This window comes from Gracilinanus agilis, chromosome 1, assembly GCF_016433145.1.
Source record: "Gracilinanus agilis isolate LMUSP501 chromosome 1, AgileGrace, whole genome shotgun sequence".
Taxonomy (NCBI): domain Eukaryota; kingdom Metazoa; phylum Chordata; class Mammalia; order Didelphimorphia; family Didelphidae; genus Gracilinanus; species Gracilinanus agilis.
In genome coordinates, this window is record NC_058130.1 from 493,904,321 (window position 1) to 493,929,125 (window position 24,805).

Below are 24,805 nucleotides of genomic sequence, written 5' to 3' on the forward strand. Positions count from 1 at the left end.
TGATTGTTATTAGTTCAAAATGTTTAGTAGTTTTAATTTTAGAAAAGCCCTTTCCCTGTACATTAGGTAACAAACATTGCCTCTGTTTGAGAGATGAGAAAAGACTCTTATTAGTTCTATGATCATTGCCCAGTTTCCTCATCTCTCTGAGATGTGGTTTTAGTGTTCAAAGACATCCTGACTAAACCAACATTCCTTCCACTATAGTTTGGTCTCCTCTGTCTGAGATCGTTAATTGGCTCCATGTTCACTGAGGTTATCTCCCACTTTTCTCCCTTGCTCACCCATCCAGACCTAACAAGTTGCTAAATCATATTACTATTACCACCACTTCACCCACACCTCATGTATCCATTTTCTTTTCTTTTCTCACCAAGTGATTACCCTAGTTCAGGGTCTGATCATCTATCCTCTGTATAATAGCCTTCTGGTTGAACTTTGAGTCTCTTCCCTCTATAATCCATTTTATAATCCCTTCTATTTTCTAAACACAGGTATGATAATATCACTCCTGTGTTGAAGAATCTTCAGTGGTTCCCTATTGTCTATAGCAGGGGTTGGCAACGTATGGCTCTTGAGCCATTTCTGATTCTTTTGAGGGCCAGATATGGCTCTTTCTGCAGGAGCCATAAAGTCAATTTTTTTTTTCAGGTGCTGTTACAGGAGCACACACTGTGAGCACTGTATGGCTCTCACGAAATTACATTTTAAAAAATGTGGCATTTATGGCTCTCATGGCCAAAAAGGTTGCTGACCCCTGGTCTACAGGATAAATAAAAGAAAATCCTCACATCCCTAATAATCTGATTCTAGCCCGTCTCCCTCCCTCCCTCCTCCTCCTCCTTCTTCTTCTCTCTCTCTCTTTCCCCCCTTCCTTTCTTTTTCTCCTTTTTAAATTTTGAATTCCAAATTCCCTCCCTCCCTCCAATCCTTCCCTGACCCAATGAGATGTTAAGCAATATAATACACATTATATGTGTGAAGTCATGCAAAACATTCAATATCAGCCATGTTACAAAAAAAAAATCAATAAAAATAATGTAAAAAAATCATGTTTCGATCTGAGTTCATCATTTTCTTTCCTCTGGAAATGGTTGACATTTTTCTTGAGTCCTTCAGCATTATCTTGATTAAAGTAACTGTCTTTCACAGTTGTTCATCTTTGGAATATTGTGGCTGGTTCTGCTCACTTCGCTTTGTATTAATTCATGAGAATCATCCCAGGTTTTTCTAAAATTATCCTCCTCATCATTTCTTACAGCACAATAGTATTGCATTACAATCATATAACATTTCTCAACTGAGAGGCATCCCTTCCATTTCCAATTCTTTGCCATCATAAAAAAACTGCTATAAATATTTTTGTCTCTATAGGTCCTTTTCCTTTGTCTTTGATCTTTCTGGAATACAGACCTAGTAGTGGTATTGCTGGGTCAAAGGGTATGCATAATTCCAGAATGGCTGGACTACCAAGAGTGTATTAGTATCCCTATATTTCCATATCCCCTAGTGTTTGTCATTTTCCTTCTCTGTCATCTTAATTAATCAGGTAGTTATAAGGTGGTATCCTCAGAGTTGTTTTAATTAGTATTTTTCTAATCATTCACAATTTAGATCATTCTTACATGTGACTGTAGATAGCTTTGATTTGTGAAAACTGCCTGTTCTTCTTTTACTAATTGAGGAGTATCTAGCCCACTTTTCTAGATTTCTATATTACTCTCCACGATACACTCAACATTCTTGTCAAAGTGACCTGCAATTTCTTCATCTTGACATTCTGTCTCTTCTATATGTCTTCTTTCTGAATGCTTTTCCTTCGATCCACCTCTTTGAATCCCTTTGCTTCCCCCTTAAGGCTAAGCTAATATGTTATTTCCTATGGGAAGCTTTTCCTCATCACCTTAGTTATTAGTCCTCTCCCTCTTCTTAAATTATTTTGTATTTTGAAAATGTAATGTAAAGACATTGTGTTTGTTGGCCTGTCTGCCTAGCAAAATGTAAAGTCTTTGAGAGTAGGAACTTTTTAATTTCTTTGTAATCCCACTGCTTAGCACATAAGAAATACATAATACATGCACATTTAAGTTGACTAATGATTGTTGAAAGGAATAAAATGTCAGCTAAGTTGATTATAAATTTGATTTCCTCATGATTCTACTGCACCGAGTTCTAAGGATTAATTCTGATAATACATTGGAGTGATACTTTTTTTATGCTGAACCTCTTGCTGGCATTCTAACTCTGAAATAGAATAATTTTGTTGTCTTGGCAGTAAGGATATCGGAACTGTGAGAAGATTAGTGAAATTCCTGTGCAAGAATGGCATGAACATACATGAAGCATTCTATGGATTGGGGAACTTTACATTAAATATTTCTGATAAAATTCTAAAATCTAGAGTAGAGGGAACTGATAAATTTATATAAGATCAAAAAAGTATTTTCCATGGTCAAAGGACATAAAGTTTTCAAAAGAAGAATGCAAAGATGTATACAAAATTATTTAAAGTCTACTAATAATCAGGGAAAAAAATCAATTAAAAACCCCGAGGTTTCATTTGAGATCCAGATTGGCAAAGGGAACAAAACATGGTAGATTAAATATTGGACAATCTACAAAGCATACTAATTGAAGGCTCGTGTTTTAGAAAACAAATTGGATGCTTGCTGATGATTATGTTCACAATTAAAAAAAAACTTTTAAAAAAAGAAAGCATATTAAAATTTTACACATAGCAGTAATAAACTGTGGAGCATAGATTTAGAGGCAATAGGATTCTGAAAAGTTATCTAGTCCAATTTCTTCATTTTACAAATGAGGACACTGGGGAGCTTTAATTTAAATGTCATTTAAAGAGTTTAAATGACATGCCTATTGTGACAAAAATAAGAAGGTGGAAAAACAGAAAGTGGACCCAGGTTCTCAAAATCTCCAAATCAAGCATTCCTTTCCCACCACTCATTATTACCCTTTGACACAGAGAACAGTTTAAAGAGATGAATGACAAAAGAACTATTTGAACAAAAATATCTGTAGCAGCATCATTAAGTGAAAAATGTGCCCAATGATTGAACAAATTATAGTATATGAATGTAATGGAATATTATTACATCATAAAAAATGGTAAATTTGAAGAATTTAGAGAAACATAAGGAATGAGGAAAGTAGAGCCAAAAGAAGGAAATACATAGCCAAAACAACATAAAGAAATATATAATGGTTGTTACCAAAGTTAAAAGAATACATTATTGTTTTCTATTAACTGTGGTAAACTATAAAAGTAGAAAGTAAAATGTGCTATTAATCACAATTGGGTAATTGGAAGATTTTGTTTATCTGTTTTGGAGAAATATATTTTATTGGGGAGTTTTTTGAGAAGTATATTATGTGTCAAAATAAAATACATCCATAGACAAAGTTGAAAATGTTAGAAATAGGTGAAAAATTAATGAAATACTTAACAAAGAGGAAGGGAAATCAGAGTTGAAAACCTAGAAAAAGAATATGAATTAAAAAGGCCATAATATTAAATTTACAAATGTTAATATTTTAGTTTGCTAACCATCAAAACCTTGAAATTTTACTGTACTCATAGAAGTAGTTAGAAAATCTATTTTCTCAACTATGAAGTAACTTTTAAATGTCAACTAAATACAAACCTAATCATTATTATTATACCAACTGTATACAATTATATTTTGATTTTAACAAATATCTACTTTAAGATGTGTCCCTGAATTATAGCAATCAAGAATTATCTAAATGGACCTAGAGAGAGCAACAGAAAGAATGCCCAACCAAAGTGTGTAAAATGTTCCTAAGACTTTTGAGACTGGCAACAGTGACTCTCTAAGGAAGGGATTCTTAACCCATGGTCTGTGAACATTTTATTTCAGTTCAATATAATTGGCTTCCCTTGTAATTCTATGTTTTGTATTTCATGCATTTAAAAACATTACTCTAAGAAAGAGTCTGTAGGTTTCACCAGTCTGCCAAAGGTTTCTAAGACACAAAAAAGGTTAGGCATCCTCTCTAAAAATAGGTCATCTTACCTTATAACTGAACTGAGGCAAAATGTCCTTTTTTTTTTTTAAATTCAGAGATTTTATTTTCCCAATTACATGTAATAATTTTCAATATACGTTTTCTGAAATTATAAGATCCAAACTGCCTCCTTCCTATCTCCAACTTGGTGATTGTATGCAATTTGATCTGGATTTTACAAGTATTATCATGCAAAACATACTTCCGTATTGGTCATTGTTGTAAGAGAATACTCATAAAACCAAAACCTCAAAATAAAACCATAAACAAACTAATGTGGAAGATAGTATGCTTTGATCAGTACAAAATGTCTTTTCCTTAAACAATATAAGCCACATTATAGTTCTTACTGTATTATTTAAGTAGGGAGAAATTCCAACAGTCAAATTTCATCAAGATTTTCCTCCTCTGTAGCTAGATTTAAAATTGAATTGCATAAGCAGTTAATATCTGATATATATGCAAAAACGTTTCTGTAGTTGTATTGTAGCCAAAAAGCTAATAAAAGAATCCAGACATTTTAAATGAACACAATTAGAATGATGGCAATACTAATAATTCAGCAAAAATAAGTGTTCATTAAACAGTGACTGCTGCTATTAAAGGATGGAATGATGTTACCTCAAATGGTGACTCAGAACTACAAAAATTTCATAATACTACTAGTGCACCTATTGCTCCAATTCAAGCCTCATATTTAAAGCTCAATCTCTTCCCGATATATGAGACAAAAAAAAGATTATCAATAATCTCATAAAGACTGCTCAAAAATAGCAGTAAGAAATATAAATTCAGACAACTATGAAGTTTTACCCTCACAACCAGCAAGCTGGCAAAGGTGGGAAAAGATAGTAATAATCAATGCTGAAGGGACTACAGGAATAGAGGGACACTAATAAACTGTGAGTGGTGCTGTGAATTGATTTAATCATTCTGGAAAAGTTTGGAATTATGCGAGACAAATCACTCAACTGTTCAAAGCTTTTGACCACTGCATCACTAGGCATATATTCAGAGGAGGTCAAGAAACAGGAAGAAAGGTCTCATAAGCACTAAAATATTTATAGCACCACTTTTTTGGTAGCTGTAAATAACCAGAAATAAAGTAACTGCCTGATTGGGGAATGGCTGAATAAACTGTGGTATATGAATGCAATATATGCAATGTTACTGCACCATGAGAAATGACAATTGGAGGAATTCAGAGAAGCATAAGAAGACTTATATGTACCGATCCTAAGCAAAGTAAGTAGAATTAGGTCAATATACACAATGATTTCAACAATGTAAATAAAAGGGAATGCTAAGTGAAATTGAACACTACTTGCAATAAACAATTTTCCTCCCAGGAGAAAAGGGGAGGAAATATATCTCTCTCCTTCCTTTCCTTGTAAAGAGAGTTGTAAAGAGGATATGGATACTTTCAGTGAAGAATGTTAGAATACATTAACAGACATGGTTGGTGTGTTGGTTGATTTTACTTCATTGTTTGTTATAAAGGAAGATTCAAGGGTAGATAGATGGCACAGTAGATAGAGCGCCAAGCTTAGAATTGGAAGCACCTAGGTACAAAACTGGCCTTAGATACTTCCTACCTGTGAAACCCTGGGCAAGTCGCTTAATCTCATTTGCTGGGTAGGGGGTGGTATATCCAGAAATGACTATGATATGAACACAAAATCAATAAAGTTAATTCAAAAAACTTACTCTGATTATGATTTTTATAGGATGCTTATATGCATTGATCCCAAGCAAAGTATAGCAAGACAAGGACAAATATATAATAACTACAATAATACAGTTTTCAACTTGAAAGCATGATGAAATTGAACACATTCAGGAAAACTGGATTCTACCATTCATTAACACACTTATTGGGCAGGTTACTTAATTTTCTCTAGGTCTGCTTCCTCATTTGTATTATGAGGTAATTGGGCTAAATAAAGGATTATTAACCTAGTCAATGATTTGTTTAAAAATATATATTTTGTTAACAATATTTCAATATAATTTGTTTCCTCTGAAATCCTATGCATTTTATTTTATGCATTTTACAACATTCTGAAAAGGAGTCCCACAGGTTTCAGCATGCTGCCCAAGAAACATTCAGACTCTTCTCACCTTCAAACATAAGGGTAGTGAGTTATAGAGAAAATTTAACACCAAATAGAGTTTAGGGCAACCTGAAATTTTTTTAAAGACCTACTAAGGTATCAATTCCATTAAGATAATTTCGGCATTTGGCAATCAGTAATTGAATATTTAATGGCTTAAAAAGTAATTTCTATCTTTTCATCATAATAGCAACTAGAATTCAAATTTCCCTGGCTATCCAAGGGGAAAAGATAGTCCCTTCCTGTAGGTGAGAAGCTCATGAATTATATGATTGTTCTTCCTCTTCTTTAGCTTAGTAGCTAGTTTTTCTCTTATGCTAAAAGTACATCAGGCTCAACTAAAACTGAAGGATGTTGCTTTTCTAAAAAACAGTTCCATATCTATTTATAATCAGGAGATAGGACATATCAGATAGTTGATTCAATCTACAGATTAAAAAAAACCACTAATTATTTGAGAATTATTCATCAGTTTCTTTTACAAGGTCCATAGTAATCATTATTAGCCAAAGTTATTAATGCTCAACACTATTTCGAAAATCTTATTTCCTCTTCCCTTTTAATCATGTCATGTATCTCAAGAATAGAATACCAGATCTTTTAACTTTTTATTTATTTTAAGGGCTGGACTTGGATGATCTCATGTTTGTTTCTTCCTGTATTAAATCATTTCATACAGAGCTAGGAAAAAAGATTAAATTTGGGGGACATTCAGATCTCTTTTCCTTCTAACCTTTTCTTCCCTATCTGCCTCAGGACTATACTAGAACCCTCAAAAAAGCTTACTAGAACAAAAGATTTAAGATTAGCATGACTCTTTTTTTCTTTAACCCTAAATTAGGACAGAATTCTTGAGAACTTTAATCAAGTTTTCAAAAAGTAGAAACATTGAAACTACTCTAAAGACCATTTATCTTAGATATGGATGGATGCTTACTTCATTCAAGCCACAGAAGTTGCTCCCCATTCTTTGTCTCTGGAATCAGTAGCAAATTGTTAGGTGTTTCCTCATTATAATTATACATTACTTTTTTATTTGATATTCCTTCTAACTCATTAAGAGTAATCAGCAAGGGACAGCTGGGTGGCTTAGTGGATATAGAAAGCCTGGCCTGAAGATGGGAGGTCTTGGGTTCAAATCTGACCTCAAACTCTTCCTAGCTGTATGACCCCAGGCAAGTCACTTAATCCTGTGGCCTAGCCCTTACCACTCTTTTTGCCTTAGAATCAATATTAATTCCAAGATAGAAGGTAAAGGTTTTTTTTTTTTTGTTTGGTTGTTTTTTTAAGAATAGCCAACCTACAAGTTCTTTCTCAAGGCTTACAGTAAGTGTACATAAATGCCCTCCTTGGGCACTTAGGATTTTTTTTTTTGGCGGGGGGGCTTGGGAGTGGGCTAATTGCTGGTCTCTGAGGAGTAAAACAATAAATTTCAATGAAATTATAAATATTAATAAGATTCAACCTTCTAAAATTAATTTAGATTTGTTAAGCCAGAAAAATATCATTTTAATTTCTCTTCATTCTTACTATCTGCTATAAGTCGTTTTTATCAACAGTAAGATTTTTTTATCAATAGTAAGTACATTTATATAGCACTTTCAGGTTTGCAAAACATTTTACACATATTATATTTCATTTAATCCTAACAATCCTGCGATATAGGCGCTCTTACTCCCTATTTTACATTTGGGGATAATGAAGCTGGGAGAGGTTAAGTGATTTGGCCAGTCACAGAGCTAGTAAGTAACTAAGGCAAGATTCAAACTCAGATCTTCCTCACTCCAAGTCTCTTTCCCAGACTTCCAATGACACTAAATTTGTATCAGCAGTTAAAGAACTTTAGTCTTTCCTTCATAGCCCAGGCTTTTCACATAATTTTTCCAAAGGGTTAGAACAATTTCTTTACCAAAAGAATCTGAATTTAAACTTATACTGTAGCACATAATTTGCAGTTTATATAACTTGTGCCACACAATCACAACCTCTCTACTAAACTAAAAAATAATAGGTTGCTTATAAAATCAGTAACACGAATTCAATCTGTCTGGTAAATAATGGTATTGCTTTCATATGTTCACTATGCTCTATTACTTTTCCTAATTCTTTCTAAAAATGAACAGAAAAAGCACAGTAAAAAGAAATAAGATCAATGTTAATCAGTTACCAATAAGAAATCTGGCAATATTCCAGCATTTAGGGCCACCTTAAACTGCTAAAATATTAATATGGTGTGAATGATGGATACAAAGAAGAGAGTTCCTTACCCCTAGCAAGTATCTCATCTCATCTCAATTGGAGATAATTTTCTTATCAGGATCTCCTTTCCATTAGCTACTTTGTTTCCAAGAAGGAGGCTTTACTTTTTTGCCTAAGAAGCTCTATGTTTATCCAAAGAAACTACAACCAAGTAAAAGCAGTCAAATGAACACTAATCTGAAGGGTGCCCTATCACCTATCTTTTAGGAGGATCCAAATGAGCCCAGTGGCTTGGTTTGGAATATCCCTGGTCTGGAAGACCACATAAAAATGGGCTGGTTTAGGATAAGATAGAAGGAGAAGGGAGGACATTGTTATAGTTTTCAAGTTACTTTAAAATTTTTTCAAAAATATCCCCAGGCCAATTCATCTTCTTAGGGCCCTGCAAGATCCAAGGTCGATATCTAATTGGAAGATAACCTCTCTCTCTCTTTCCAACTAATATGGAAGAAACACTATGTTGTCCCTAACAGTTCCCAAGGGTACCTTTTTAACATCAGTATTCTTCTAGGTCTTATAAGTTAAAGTGAAGATGATTCAAAGGGAAATATAATGATACATGGAGGGCTTGAGCAGGCTGTAAATACACTAAAAATAAGGAATTCATCTAGAGAGGTGGTATAAAAGATTGAGGGATGAGAAAAGATTAGCCAGCCACATGGCAAGATTGTGAGAGACAGTCGGCATGCTTGATTCTTATTCATAAAAATCAACCATCAATAATATCTTTGAAGGGGGAAAGAATTGCAAGGGACAAAAGGCAACCTTGGGAGTAAAGTGTGGAAGAGCAGACTTTGGAAATGATGGGGAAGTTTGTGGGCTATTTGTACAGTTTCTTTTTAACTAGTAGAATTAACTCTTCCTTATTGTCTCCTCCCTCTTCCCTAGCTCATGCCAGCTCAATATCGATTCTAAGACAAAAGGTAAAAGTTGTTTGTTTTTTTTTAAGTCACCAGCCTACAAGTTCTTTGAGGCTTAGCCCCTTGGAGCACTTCCCAATTCATTTTACTCTTGGGATAGGTCCCTGATAATATCTATTTCAGCATAAGAGGATCTCAATTCTCTAATGGTGCATCTCCCACACAGAAAAGGTACACCTAAATTCTTAAAATGATTTCCATTTTGGGGAGAAAAAATTTTCTTAAAACAGATTCTAGGATATGCCTGATTACTGACACAACTGTTATATTTTAGAAATCTGTGGTTTTGTGACACTTGGTTTTTGCAAAAGAAAATAAAGCTGATTTCATAAGACAACGTATCAGTAGTTATTGGAACTCAGCACTGCGTTATCATCAATATACCTCATGACTTCATTATGTAATAGATTAAAAGCTTGGCTTTTTTTCAAGTGGATAAACTGAAAATCATACTGCCCTACTATAGTAAATAAGCCCTTAAAAAACAACTTTGGTGCTGGGCATTTATATAACCTGGTTCTTCTAACCTAGGACTCATTGCTTACTGAAAACTTTCCCTTCCCTATCAAAAAGAGTCACTGCTTTTTCCTGTCCAATTTATCATACTGCAACATATATAATGAATTTTTGTAAAACCAGAGTTCATTCCTAGCAAAGTGAGATAACAATAGTGACCTATTTGACATTTTCTTATAGAAAATCTCAGCATTACCAGTTAAAGCTTACAGGGACTTGAGAGGTAGAGGGAGGCAATCAGAGCTCCTTCATTGGGAAGAAAAGGAGGAGAGAAGTTCCAGGGTTTTAAGCAGGAAAAATAAGGTTGACTGTAGGGATGGAACCACTACCTCTAAGGCAGAAGCTACCTCTTGCTATTAGAACTAGAAAATGAAAGAAGATAAAATGGGAGATAAAAATTAAAAAAGAAAAATTAGATTGTGTTAAGTTCCAGTGTGATACTGGATTTTTAGGATTATAGTATTACATAATTGCCTAATTTATGAGGAAAATTTTCTGGTGATGTTAAAAGTTGTCATTTAGTCATTGCTAAATTAACCATGCTAATCAAACTCAAAATTTATTCGAAGGCACTCAATTTTGTACTCAAAGTCAAAAGAATAAGTGACATTGAAATCAACTAGTAAGTTAAAAGTTAATTTATGCCAGTGTAACAACGTTTGCCTATTTCTGAGGAAGGCCCTTCTAAACATTAGCTAAAAAATTCTTTTTCATTAAAGTGTTCATTTCAGTTCATGAAATTTCCATTACTTTTTTTTCTTCTTTTTTGGAGAACAGACCTGTGATTTGATATAAAGGTCTCCATGAGAGGAGACTGCTCTACTCAAACAGACCTGCATATCTTCCTTGACAATCATTTGGATTTTGTTCGTTTAAAAAAAAATATATATATATATATATGTATATATATATATGCATATACATATTTATTTAAATTAATTTGTTTCTTGGTTACATTAAAATTCCCAGGTTATCTCCTTCTCTCTTTCTCCTCCCCATACTAACTAGACATCTTTTGAGAAAAAGATATGTGTATATATAAAACTGTCTTGCTTATTTCTACTTATCAGTTCTTTCTCTGGAGGTAGACAACACAAATTGTTCTTCAAACAAGAATTTGGTTTAAACCCTACTGGGTGCCAGAACTGTGCTAAGGGTCTAACAGAACTGCCTCAGGTACTTGGAGGTTAAGTAATTTACTCAGGGTCACATAGCCAGTGTATGTTAGATGGGGGATTAACTAGATATTTCCAAGAACCTTAGTTAGTACTTTCCTGAGAAAAGAGACCATTTGTTGAGAGCTCTCCTTCATTTTCTACATCTCACAACCCCTTGCATAATTCCCCATTCTCTCCTTTTCTCTAGCCCCTAGTAACAAGCCTGGCAGCCCTTCTTTACAAGGTCAATTCCTCGATATGTAATCTTGACCTAACTCCACCAGTCTTCTCTAGCAAATTGCCCCTAGAATCACCCCCTTTCTTCCATTTTCCATTTTTCTGTATCTGCTACTGGTTTTTCCTCTTGCTGACCACAAATACCTATAAGTCAGTTCTATCTTAAAAAATAAAATTAAAACCCTAAACTTTTTCTAGCCCTTTCCTTCCCTCAAGGTCTCTTCCTTTATCTCTCTTGCCTTTTAGAATCTCCTAGAAAAAGCTGTTTAACCCCACCCCCTCCATTCATTTTCTTCTCAGCTCTTTGCAATCTTGCTTCTGACTTCATCACAACTGTAACTGCTCTCTCCAAAATTACCAATGATCTCTTAGAAGACAAATCTGATGATTTATCATCTCAATCCTTTTTTACTTCTCCTCTATTGACCACCATCCCCTTCTGTATACCATCCCTGGGTTTCTGTATAATCGCTCTCATTTTCCTCCTACATCTTGACTCACTTGTTTTTCAGTCTCTTTTTTTAGATCATCATTTACCTCCTGCTTATAACTGGGAGAGTATGCCAAATCTCTTTTCTGGCCCCTCTTCTCTAAGTATTCTTGTTAGCCCACATAACTTTAATGATCTCTCTATGTTGATAACTTTAAGATCCATGAATTGAACCCTAAATTCTCTCCTGAGTTCTAGTCTTGTATCATCAACCATCTTTTGGACTTTATATGTCTATTCAGACTATGTCTATTAGACCACATGATGTTGTATGCATTTCTCAAATTCCTTGTTCAAACATTATTGTTTCTGTAGAGGGCAACACCATTCTTCCAGTCATCCAGATTTCCAACCTCGGAGTCATCCTTGGTTCCTCACTTTCTCCATATTCAACTAGTTTCCAAATCTTGCTTTTACCTCCACAATACCTTTTTATATCTGTCTACTTGTCTTCATAGCCACACCCCAGGACAAGCCCTTACCATCTCTTTCTTGGACTTTAACTGGCCTCCCTTCTCAAGCCTCCTCCAGATTCCAATGCATTCTCCATACAAATGACAAAGGGATTTCCCTGAAGTATAGGCTTGCCAATTTCATTTCCCTTCTCAAGAAACTCCAGTAGTTTTCTACTATGTGAGGATCACATACAGACTGCTTTTTAGCATTTAAAGCACTTTACCTCTTGGCACTCTATTAGGCTTACAACCCTCAGTGTCATCCTTGATCCTTACTTGTGGGTTCTCCACATATCACTCATATTGTCAATTTTATCTCCTTCCTAGCTTCACAATATCTCTTTTATAAAATCCTTTTATTTGTAAAATATATCCTTTTATACATAATTTATCTCCCCTTGCTAGACTGTAATTTCATGAAGGTCAGGTACTGTTTCATTTTGTTAACACTTAGTCCAGCAACTATATGAAAATGACGTAGTTAAGAGTTTTGTTAATCATAATAGCAATCACAATAACCAAACTTAGAGCAATCATTGTAATAACCAAGTTTTAGGGCTTAAAGGCTTAGAATATTACTGTGCAGGTCCAATGCCCAACCCTTTTTAGTGAGTGAAACCAAATTCCATTTGAGGAAGAAAGACAGATGGTGGATGAGTTGACTTGTCTTCAAGATGTTAGCCTAATACTAGGTAGGCTTGAACCTTCTCGAGAATGTTACAAAAGATTGCCTAAGTCTATGTCCCCTTCATAACACAATGAGCTTTGGAAAGTCTTTGGTCTGGGAGGGTACTGTGGGGTTGGTTCTTACAAGAGGATGTTGGTCTAATTTGTTCACCATAATGGGTGAAGGCTCATGCTCAGATGGTTAGATAGTGTAACTAAGAACCAATCATAATCTTAGTGAGGGCAAGGAGGAAGCATTTCTAGACCTTATATAACTACTAAACTATATAAGAGAGCTATTCTAACTGCATCAGAGGTCTTTGGTTCCTGACCTTTGTTATTGATAACTGTGAGCCTTGCTAATAAATAAAACTTGGACCTTTGTGCCTCAGTCTCTCATTATCATAGATTTTTTTGCCACAACTGACATAAAGTAAGTGATTGATGTAGGATTATTGATTCCTGACAGTGGCTCAATATTTACCCCTGCAGACTGCCTAATTTCTATTTCCAACTTCTGGATCATGTGTTTTTAACATATCCTGGTTATATGACCCTGGGAAAATTACTTAGCCTCTGTTCTTAGCATAGCCCCTGGCATACAGTAGGGATTAAAACAAATGCTTGTTGATGAAGGGGTAGATCTGCTGGAATAGAGCAAGCTTCTCTCCTGAAGATCCCTATTATCAAATCACAGGTCTGGTTCCCCTCGGAAAAAAAAATGGAGAAACTATATGAACTGAAATAAATATTAAAATGAAAAAGAATTATTTTGCTAATTTTCTTTTATGTAGCAATATGTTAGACATTTGGAAATGGGAGGGAATAGGCAAATTTTGTTATCCTGGCTTAAAATACTGGTAGCTATGAGAGGCCTAGAAAAAAGATTTCTAGAAGCTATTATAATAGAATCACCTAACCCCTTCTAGCAACAACTCCAATGATCATGGGAGAAGAGACATTTCTTGAATAGCAATGCTTCTTTTCTTAATTGTTCCTGATGCCTTCACTTTGTCTTTTATTATTTAAAAAAATGGCTTTCTGGGGAGATATATTTGGAAATGAAGGTATTTGAAAAGCCCAAAAGTATCAATTAAAAACTTCTGGAACAGAATTTATGCTGTTCATTAAATACTGAAGAATCTAAAAATTAGTAAAGAAAAATTTAAAATATAGCCCAGTATTCTCATGCTTCTTTAGTTCTTCTATATATAATCAACCTACCAGAAAGATCCCATTCAAAATTTTCAGCAGGGGAAGAAGTATTTTAATTACCAAATCAAGGTAGCAAAATCTGAGGCATTTGTTTTAAACTGAATATCCTTAAAATACCCAAATGCTTATGTAAATGGTAATGCAAGCATTTATTTGAAGAAAAGTGTTATTTTGGGCTCTGTCATTTAAGCTGATACTAAGTTATATAATGTTAATATTCAGAAGAAGCTGGTAGTTCGCTATTTGGATCCTAAATTATTTGAAGCAAAGATAAGAGGTTTAATCTTTGTGACAAATGGAAGAGAAACAACTTTGCCAACACTGTAATTCTGATAACATACCTAAAATGGTTCTATAAAAGTTACAACGTTTTTACATTCTATTCTCTTAGTAGTCTCAACAATTTAATAATGTTTTGTTTCCAAATGTGAATTCATTATAAGTGACTTGTCAATTGGGCTAACAGGATGTGTCACATTCTGTAACATAACTCCAAGCTTCTCAAGTAATTTTCTTCACTTCTTAACATATTCTAGCAGCATTTCGTGCAAAGTGTTGAAAGTTTTATGTTAGGTATGAGAGGATATTCAATTTCCCCCACCCCTAATAGGGTGCTGTTTTAAGTTTTCAGGTCATGCAAGAAGGCAGTTCCCAAAAGTTATGAACTAGATATTTTGGAACCATAGGCAAATAAAAGGAGAAAGAGTTAGACAACATGTTCTTCTAAAAGAATATTAGAAAAACGAACCTATAAGATTGAACTACAGTTATATATAAGCCTCTGAAGGATCTTGTTTCTAAAAGGTAAAAAATGCTAAGGGATTTTAAATGGACTAGCAAAGTATATCATGGTAAATCTGACATTCTCCACCCTATACCTTGTAGGAGAACATCACAAAGTATTAAATAAATTGATGACAAAAAAGTAACTTTCCAAGGCTACTTGATTATGGGTAAGGTATGTATCCAATTCCTATCTGCACTTACATAGGTTTTCAACAGCTGAACTGAAGATAGTTGAGAGACCCCTTTAGGGGGAAGAGTGAAGATGTCATAGAAGGGATTCCCCCTCAGACATGGATCAGACTAGATGACCTCTAAAGTATCCCCCTTTTCCCTTTCCTTTCCCCTTTCTCCCATTCTTCCTTCCTTCCTTTTATTCTTGTTATGTGGACCAAGAGATTCAATTCACAAAAGTCTAGCATGATTAAGGTCCAGGCAAGAACTAAAGACTAAAGACACCACGTCTGATACTAAGGAAAATGGGAGAGTTGTTCTTTTGTTTCCTCTTTTGATCCTTTTTTTTGGTAGGAGATTTAGCTACATTCTATATATTGGGGGGGGGGAAGGGGTAATTAGGGGAAAATGCCAAAAGGCAAAGTAATAAAGGCCACTAGCATTTAAACATGAACCCAGAATGAATGCCTCCCCATCCCTTCAACCTAACTTTTGTTCAGAGAAAGAGGCAGAGGTTGCTGATAAATGTTAATGAGCAGACCTTCTCTCATACCCTTCTTCCCCATTAGACAGTGGAGAAGTCAGAATAATCTTTGTTCCCCCCATTGCCACCTCCTGGAACTCCTTCTATCATGATCATTCAGCAACTTTGCTTTTAAGGTTCTTGCTATTTAAATTTATCCCATAATCCAAGTACTCATAACCTTAACCTTTATCTATCAATTTGAAGTATATTTTCTTTCCTTCCTCAATGAGGCCAGTACTTTGACTGCAGTTTCTTCATCCTACTTTTGTCCTCAAAGTAGGGGACTTCAATATATTAATTACCCCTCAGTTACCCTAACTTTCCACTTCCTTGATTTGTTAAATTCCAGTTATCTACTCCTCCACTTTGCTATATGCAGAGGCTACTCAGGTAAATTAGTTTAGTAGAATTGTCACTTTTATTATATTGGCTCAGCCTACTCATGAGCAATTAACATTTTTCCAATCATTTAGATCTGACTTTGTATGCAAAGTGTTCTGTAATTGTGTTCATATAGTTCCTGAGTTTGCCTTGGCAGGTAGACCCCCAGGTGTTTTCTTTATTATACCTAGAGTTATTTTATTTTATTTTTTTAAACCCTTACCTTCCATCTTGGAATCAATACTGTCTATTGGTTCCAAGGCAGAAGAGTGGTAAGGGTAGGCAATGGGAGGTTAAGTGACTTGCCCAGGGTCACACAGCTGGGAAGTGTTTGAAGCCAGATTTGAACCTAGGACCTCCCATCTCTAGGCCTGGTTCTCAATCCACTGAGCTACCCAGATCCCCCTCCCCCCAGTTATTTTAAATGGAATTCCTCTTTCTATGTCTTGTTGCTGGATCTTGTTATTAACCTGTTGAAATGTTGATGATTTATGTGAGCTTATTTCATGTTTTGCAACTTTGCTAAAGTTGTTCATTATTTCAATTAGTTTTTTAATTGATTCTCTAAGTATATCATCTGCAAAGACTGCTAGTTTTGTTTCTTCATGGCCTATTTCTTTGTGGCAATCCATGTTGATTAGAAGCAGTCTTGCTTATTATGGACAGAGTACAAGAGCTATATTCAAGTCAGTTAAATCTCACCTCAGATGCTTACCAGCTAGCTACAGGGCTATGAGAAAGTCATTATAGCTTTCTAAGCCTCAGTTTCCTCATCTAAAAATTAGGGATCCTAGCTGCACCAAGCTGTTGTGAGGATACAGTGAAATTATATATGTAAACATTATAAATATATGCAAACATTAAAATGGTAAACAAGTATATTCTATGAGTAAAAAGATGGAAAATTGTAAAAAGGATCAGGAGAGAGAACTCCCTCTGAACAGGACTGAATATTTCACTGGTAGCCATTATTATCTTTTATAAGAAATTATTAATTAAATATAGGCAGAATAAAATCAAGATGCAGTGTTGAATTTTAGATGCAAAACACTGAAATTAGGTTTTTTCTGAAAGGAACTTCACTTTTTCTTTTAAATGCTACTAAGATATTAAACTACTTGGAACCAAAAAGATAAAATGAATGACATTTTCATAGGAAGAGGGCAAATGTATGGAAAGAAATGTATGCAAATGCAAATTCACCCTGACTACACTCCCCCTAGTGGAATTTTAGTAAGATGCAAGTTTGGAGCCTAAACTACTCTAGGTCACCTAGCATTATGGGCATTATTCTCCCTTTCTTGTTAAAAAACAAAAACTAAAACCTATTCAAGGTACATTATATCATGAGTACGAGGTAAATATATATTTTTCATATCTGACTTTTTCACATACTAGACTATTCATGTGCATTAATCATTCAAATTAAGTCATTTTTGCTTGCATTTCTATATGAATTATTCTCAAATATGTAAGCTGCTGACCTATATTAGATGACATTTTAATTTGGAATATAAAATTAGAAATTTCAGTGAAACCCAGAACAAAGATCTTGCCCCAAACAATCCCAACAACATGTCTTAAAGAAAAAAGGAAGTTTTGCACTAAAATAAATAAATAAAATCACAAACTGGGTTAGTTTGACAAAATGCCTAATAGAATATAAATTTAGTTTGACAAAGTGCCTAATAGAATATGAATACAAAGATTCATATGATCAAATATTAATCCAAGAAAGCACATAAACATTAGGTGCTGAGTGAGTTAGAAAGCAAATTTAAGGTAGAAGGAAAAATGGAGAGAATACTGAATTCCTCAGTATCTGACCACAGGGTTTAGTAGTCTACTAGATTTTATCACTTAGATCCTGCTTAATGAGCTGCTGAGCACTATGCTCGGGGTAATCATCTCTACATGGCCAGCCCTTTGAAAAAGCTATTCGACCAATGTTATCTTTAGTACAAGTTCAAGAATGCTTCTTTCTTTGACTTTTTCTTCAGATAAGCTTCTTCTTGGGAACAGAATGCCTGCAATGCACACATCCAACTCTAATCATAAATAAAGAGAAATAAAGAAAAATGAGAGATAATGAAAACTTCTTCCTAGAAAGTTAGAAATGTAACATATCCCACAATAGGACAAAACTATTAATGAACAGAAATGTGTATTGAAAGAAGAATGATTCCCCCTGTTCAGTTACTTTGTATACATAATGTTGTATTTCACATGGCAAGTCACTAATATTTATTGGTAAATCACCAAAGTCCTATTCCTTAGCTCAACTCAGCCCAACTTATGCACATTCTTGTAACTTCGTTTAAATATGCATTTAAAAATTAAAGCCTACGGAGAAAATGGCAGAATGAATTACCATTACCTAATTAAGTCTAAAATTTTATGGATGCATCTGATCACCTTTTGAAGAAGTCATAAATTCAGTCTCCTAGAAGCTATGCTTGGAGATAAATAATACTGTGCAATGTACCATGACCTCAGTAAAATTATTCAACCTTCCTAAGGTCTCAGTTTTCCCATCTGTAAAATGAGGAGGGATTGAGCTAAGGTTCTCTCAGTGGCAAAACTGTATAACATGCCAAGCCTTAAGACCCTTAATATCAGCATAAAAAATATCCAACAAAGCATCTAAATAGCTCTATCTAAAACGATGATCCATTTGATTACTTGCAGGAATGTGATTTTTCTCTTAAAAGAAAATTGGGTTTTATATATCCATAGAACAGTATAGTTGTGATTAAAATCATGTAAATCACACAAGAACCTGGAAAACATTAATGATCAGGGACCATTCATTTAATCCTAGGTACAACTATAGCACTAATGTCCTTAAGTGCTTCATTACTCAGACCTTGCTTTTACTTTTCTGAATGGATTTTACCTAAATAGGCTTTAGACATTTGGATATAAATGCCTAATTCAGTAATTACTATTTTAAAACTGTGAAGCCTTTTAAGTTAAGTGGACTATTAATTAACTACCAATTATCTTGTCTGCCTACCATATCAATAGAAGTAAATTACTGACTAGCTTTTTGACAGATTTAGTCTTCTACCACAAAAAATTCCTTCAGAACATAAAAGGACTAGAGTTAAATGCTTTTGCTTCCCCCTTTTGGTTATTCAAGGATCAATTTGCTCTTGTATAAAGGCCAGATGTTGTCCTTTGGCCAAAAAGAATCTTCAGATAAACACTGGCTTATAGGCTCCTAGGAAGAGCAGATTTTCCCACCTCTCACCAAGATACTAATAATAATTTGGAGAACAAGAAAACAGATTTGCAGATCCTATACTCAGAAACCTCTCCATATTAAAAATAGTGAGTTTATTTCAAGCATTTATGTCCCAATGAAGCAAAGAAAAGCTCAAAGTGATACATTCCAGTAATACTTGTACTAAAGTTAAAGAGTATTAGCTAATGTACAGTGTCCAGGGTCTCATGATAACCTTAAATTGTTTCCCAACAGATTATGCTGGCTAGGATCTACCCAAAATCCATCACTTTTTGAATGCTGACCAAAAGAAGGTTACTGGGAAAGCTGCCAATGGTAATAAAACACTGGCAGATGTAAAGTCATATAACAGACTTGTAAGAATCTCAAAGACTAATACCATCTATCTTTAACATTTCCAACATCAGATAAATTGTAAATGACCCAATAAGGGAGAAACTGTAGGACCAATTCCTCTACTTGATATTAGGCAATTGAGTCAAGTCACAATTTGGTAGTGCCACTTGGGCTACTTAAACTTCTAAATTAAATACGAATTATCACAGTAACCACAGCATATTTAGAACCAAAAATAATAATGGTATTATTACTGGGGGAAGCAACGAGGTAAGAAAATGGTAAAATGATATAACAGTAAAAAGGAAACAAAACCACAATTAAGTTTTTTTCCCCCATGGGCTCCATACATTACAACAATCAATGGCACTTTCATTGAACCCTATTTTTGAAACATAAAATTTACATAGCCATTAGTGCCTGGCATATAGTAGGAGCTTAATAAATGTTTGCTCACTATTAATCTAAAGAAATGCTTACCTTTTCAGATTTAAAAACACCGGAAGGAAATTTAATAGAAATTTATTTTCCTTTAAATATCTGAACAATGGTTAAGCTCATATCAACACATATTTACTGAGACTACTCCATGGCAAGGCATTGAAAATACAAAGGACGGGTTTTAGATTCTGTCTCAAGGCATTTGTAATCTAATTGGGAAGGCAGGACAGATACATAAAAAGATAAATACTAACAAGAAGCATTTCTATAGATGCTAGATAGAAAATACCTACTCCTTCCTTTTCAAATCCAGGCCATATCATTCCTGTAAAGGGCCAGTTCACAGTATTTCCAGCCATGAGAAATAGTGTAAGCTATGGTGCATAGGCCAGGAATTCATGGTTATGCTCAGTGAACCGAATAGACAAGTCTCCATAATGACCGTTTTACTGTGTATGACTGTGTATGTATGTGATCTCTGAGTCAGGATCCAGACTATTAGTTATCCCTGTAAAGGCAAAAACTTGCACTGAGAAGTAGGGCTCAAGATCACCTGGTCAAATGGCATGTACAGCTTTTGTCTAGCTGGCTCACCTTCTGAAACAACCTTTACCTCTTGCAATTCTACCCTTTCCCCACTTCAATTATATCTACTCATTTCCCGTGCTCAAATATAGTAGAAAAAAGAGACACACCACATATTCTGGAGCGAAACCAGCATTTTTGGATATACCTTTATTCTCAGGCTACCCATGTCTTGGTACTATAAGAGAGAATCATGGCTTTTGCATTAAGTTCAATTCTAGTGGCTCTGAGGTTAACACCATTTAAAAGCAAATACCTTGCAAAGTTCTGTTAACAGAATTTTAAGTTGATAGAACTCAGCTTTCACTTGAAAGATTAAAAGACTACAAGAATTTGGAAAGGGCATCTTTATAATGAGCTGACTCAATATTGAAAAGAATTTATTTAGCTTAGATGCCTAAGGCAAAAACAGCTGGAGAATCCAGGAGCCTCCCATATTTTAATACGAAGTGATGTCATAATCGTCAAAGCTTCCAAGAACTCCCTAAATTGTGTAGTTAAGCAACATCCAGAACATCCAGAACTCTAGAAAGCCAATATTCCCCTGCTTAATGCTCAAATTCAGTGTTAAGTGTGGTTTTTACAATTAAATATTGATTCAATTTTTCCAAGGCTATGAAAGCCCCTAAACAGGATCAGTTTAGAGAAGACTGTTAAGGAGGTTTTATGGAGTTTCTTAGGGTATATATTTTAACATTGTATTTGAAAATTTTAAAACTTTCCAATATCATGAAATGCTAAAAGAATAGAAAGACTGAATTTTAGTCGTTAGTCATACAAGTCTATGGTTATGAAACATTCTTGTATCACCTCAAAGGTTAAAGAACAATTCTAATTTTAACCATGGCTTGTTACTACTTATCAACTATCTTGTCCTATTTTATTTTACTTATTCATTGTATGTTTCTCTAAGGCATAAGAACACAACTAAATTTAAGAGGAAACCATAGCAGCTTCGTGTATTACTCTTTAAAGATTATGTCATTCTCCCATAGTCTGTGAAGATCTCTTATTGCAAATGGTAGTACTCTGGCTTACTTAAGAATGATTACAAAATGTATTCTTGAGAGTACTATATGTATACAGTATTGTAAATAGGGCTTTTGGCAAGTTGCATACCACCTCTCTTTTGCCCCTCCACATTCCCCTCCCTCTTACTTTCCTTCAAAATTTATAGCTTGGCCTATAATCATTTTTCTTTGGAAAATCAGCTATACTAGGGAGATATGGTTTAATTCAGAATCATTTCATCTTGCCCCATTAAATAACTATACAAAAGAAGAATCTCATTATTAATTTTTCCAACAACAGAATAAAAGTTTCACTTCTATGAAACAGAAATTATTCATCTAAAAATATGTATGTGTGTACGTGTAGGTATGTTATCTGTATACACATTTGCACAGACACAAACCCACACCCTTTTACTACAGCAAAGGTAGTGGGAAATGAAACTTGTGCAAGTACTTCCAAAAATAATTTTTCAAGTACTCTTAAGAAATGAATGATTTTTAATGTGCCCTAGGAGGACAGAAAAGTCTTTATTGTATTTTATTGTAATAAGAAAAGTCTTATTCACCAAGAAAAGAGGTAGAAAGTCCTATATCCCCTTACCTTTCTTCCCTAAATTTTAACTATTTGAAAAGGATGAAAGGAAAAGCAAAGAAAGACAAGTAAAGTCTTAGTAACCTTAACAATATGGCCCCAGGTTAATCTCCCAAATCCTACCCTTGGGTACACTTGGGAAAATAAGGACCACTAAGACATTTGGGGGTAGTCTAACAGAAATTGAGGAAGCAGAACTCCTTCTACTACTTCCTTAGATGCTGCAGCAGCCCCCTGTTGGTTAGGAGCGATGACTGCTTTAAAAATCCTTGGCTTGCCCCATCCCCCCTATCTTGTAGTAGTGACTAACTGCCAGAATAGAGATGACCTTTATGCTCACACATGGAGCATTTTCAAATTTGCTGTGACCTCAGATCATCAGGGGTGGGAAAAGAAGTCGATGGGCTACCCCCTGGTGATATACAGTGCTCTGTTCCTTGTGGATGCTCAATCAATGTTAGCTAACTGACAAGGATGGCTCTGACAGACAGAATGGTTCCCCATCAAGTCACAAATGCTGATTTCAGAATCTCAGGCAATTTATAGATATATTTGACCAAGTAGCAAATGTATATGGCTGAACTCGAACTTAGAAGTGTGGAAGGAAAAGAAAAAAAAATTAAGTTACACAAATTCAACATGAAGAAAAACACAGTATTAGCATTTCTTTTTTTTTTTTTTTATATCTGGTTGCTTTCATGGCCACCTTGCCAAGATGTAGTGTTAATAAGGCTCCCTCAAGCCGACCCCTTTCTAATTAGGTACCTTATTTGTAAAACAAATAAGTCAATATTCTTGTACAAATACTCAATGTTGACACTCATGCAGAAACATTACAAGTAAGTAATTATTTGTAAGTAACTATTTTATGGTGACAAAGTGGTATATAGTTGCTAATCATGTGCTTCCCCCTTTCCCAATTATCCCATAAAAGGAAAAAAAAAGATATAAATTGAGTATGTTCATATTTACCCAAAAATGTGCATGGCAATTGACCATCATGGTTCTTTCAATAAGCTCATCAGGGCATTCCAAGAGATGATGCCCAGAGACCACACCAGCATTATTAACCAGGACTGAGACTTCTCCAACTTCCTTCCGGACTCTTTCAGCTGTCAGGTAGACATTTTCTCTCTTTCCCACATCACAGGTGTAGGTAAAAACCTGTAAGTTGCAGGGAGGTAGAACTTCCTCCTCACCATTTCCAGCTGTTTTCAGGAATACAGATGAGGGAGAAGAATGGAACAAGGAGGGGGGAAAAGTGACTTGCATGGTAATCTGATAAATGATCACACAAAGCAAAAATACTACAGCAAGCTACAATTTCTATAAACAAAAAGTTTGCCAATTATTAAGTTACAGCTGCTTTTCTCCCCCCACAGTCTTGAAGAATTACTGCAATTTACTGGATACTCTTATTTAAGAGAAAGCAACATAATTGTGACAAGTACAATACAAGCCAGAATAAACCCCACACCATCTGCAATAAGGCTCAGTACCCTGAACTATATGAAAACAGGATCTAAAAACACCTGGAAACAACTGACTTCATCCCAGAAAGTTTCTCCCCCTCCCCTTTTCTGGGAATTGGTGCTAGTGAGTTACAAAATCTCTTGCTTTCTCCTTTTCTTCTCTCTCAAATCCAATCCAAAGTTCTTCATAATAGAAACTCATTTCAAGATGGGAGGAGGGAGGGGGGAATATTATTTAGTAATCTAAATGTATCACATGTGACAAAGAAATTTAGTATAAGAGGGATTCATTAATCTTAATTAGAGAAACCAATTTCTCAAAGAAATGCCTCTGTACATGTCAACATCTCAGGTGAATATGAAACTCTCATATACTAAATTCTGGATATTTAAGCAAAATGTCTCTACTTGAAAATTTTCATCTATTCATTATGCTTTCTCCAACAAGAATATGATCTAGATTTTATGTCCCTCAAATATAAGCAATTTAATGTTGAAAGTTACTTTTTGTACTCTAGTTTTCCTGGCACCAAAAGCAGCCCAATTACTATGCATGAAAAATGCTGTACCTAATTTTAATGGCTAAATGTACATTTCCTTAAAGGGGAGGGGGAAGTCACTAATCATGCCTTTCTTTGAAATGAACTATTTAAAAAAAGCTGAAATTCAATACCAAGTTTTCTAAGCCAAGAACTGAGTTTAAGATGGGCTTAGTTCAATTAAAAAAAAAATCAAATTTAAGAAAAGCTATTGTATGTAATATTATGGTCTACCTGGGGTTACCAATAGTGAGTGGGAAAGAGATTCCAAAAATGAGGCTCAAATCTAAAGTGATTTCAATCATTTGTAATATATATTGTGTATATGCATGCATACACACATATACATATTATCTTTAGTGAAACAATATGAATATTTTTCTGTGTGTAAAGTTACAATGAAATTAACCCTTCCCCTAGACCAAGCTTTTAGGACTACAATATAAGGCACGATGCTACACTGTAGCAAACTAGATACCTGCAATCAGAACAACTTCCCTACAAGACTTTCTCTTCCCATGGCATATGGGTGTGAGAAATTCTCTTTAGATCTTAAGTACTTTGTTTCTCTCTCTCTCAGCAGATCAGGATAGGGTGAAATGTGAGAGAGAGAGAGAGAGAGAGAGAGAGAGAGAGAGAG

At 34.7% G+C, this 24,805-nt stretch overlaps 1 protein-coding gene across 1 annotated transcript in view; it reads right to left on the minus strand.

Annotated features, from left to right (window-relative positions):
• The window catches only part of RDH10 (retinol dehydrogenase 10), a 37,887-nt gene extending 14,440 nt beyond the window's left edge, over positions 1-23,447 (minus strand). The window contains exon 1 of the mRNA XM_044665858.1: positions 23,127-23,447. Within this exon, the coding sequence (XP_044521793.1) occupies positions 23,127-23,426 (300 nt within the window). The 5' untranslated portion in view covers positions 23,427-23,447. The remainder of the gene's footprint in view (positions 1-23,126) is intronic.
• Positions 23,448-24,805: the final 1,358 nt, after the last annotated feature.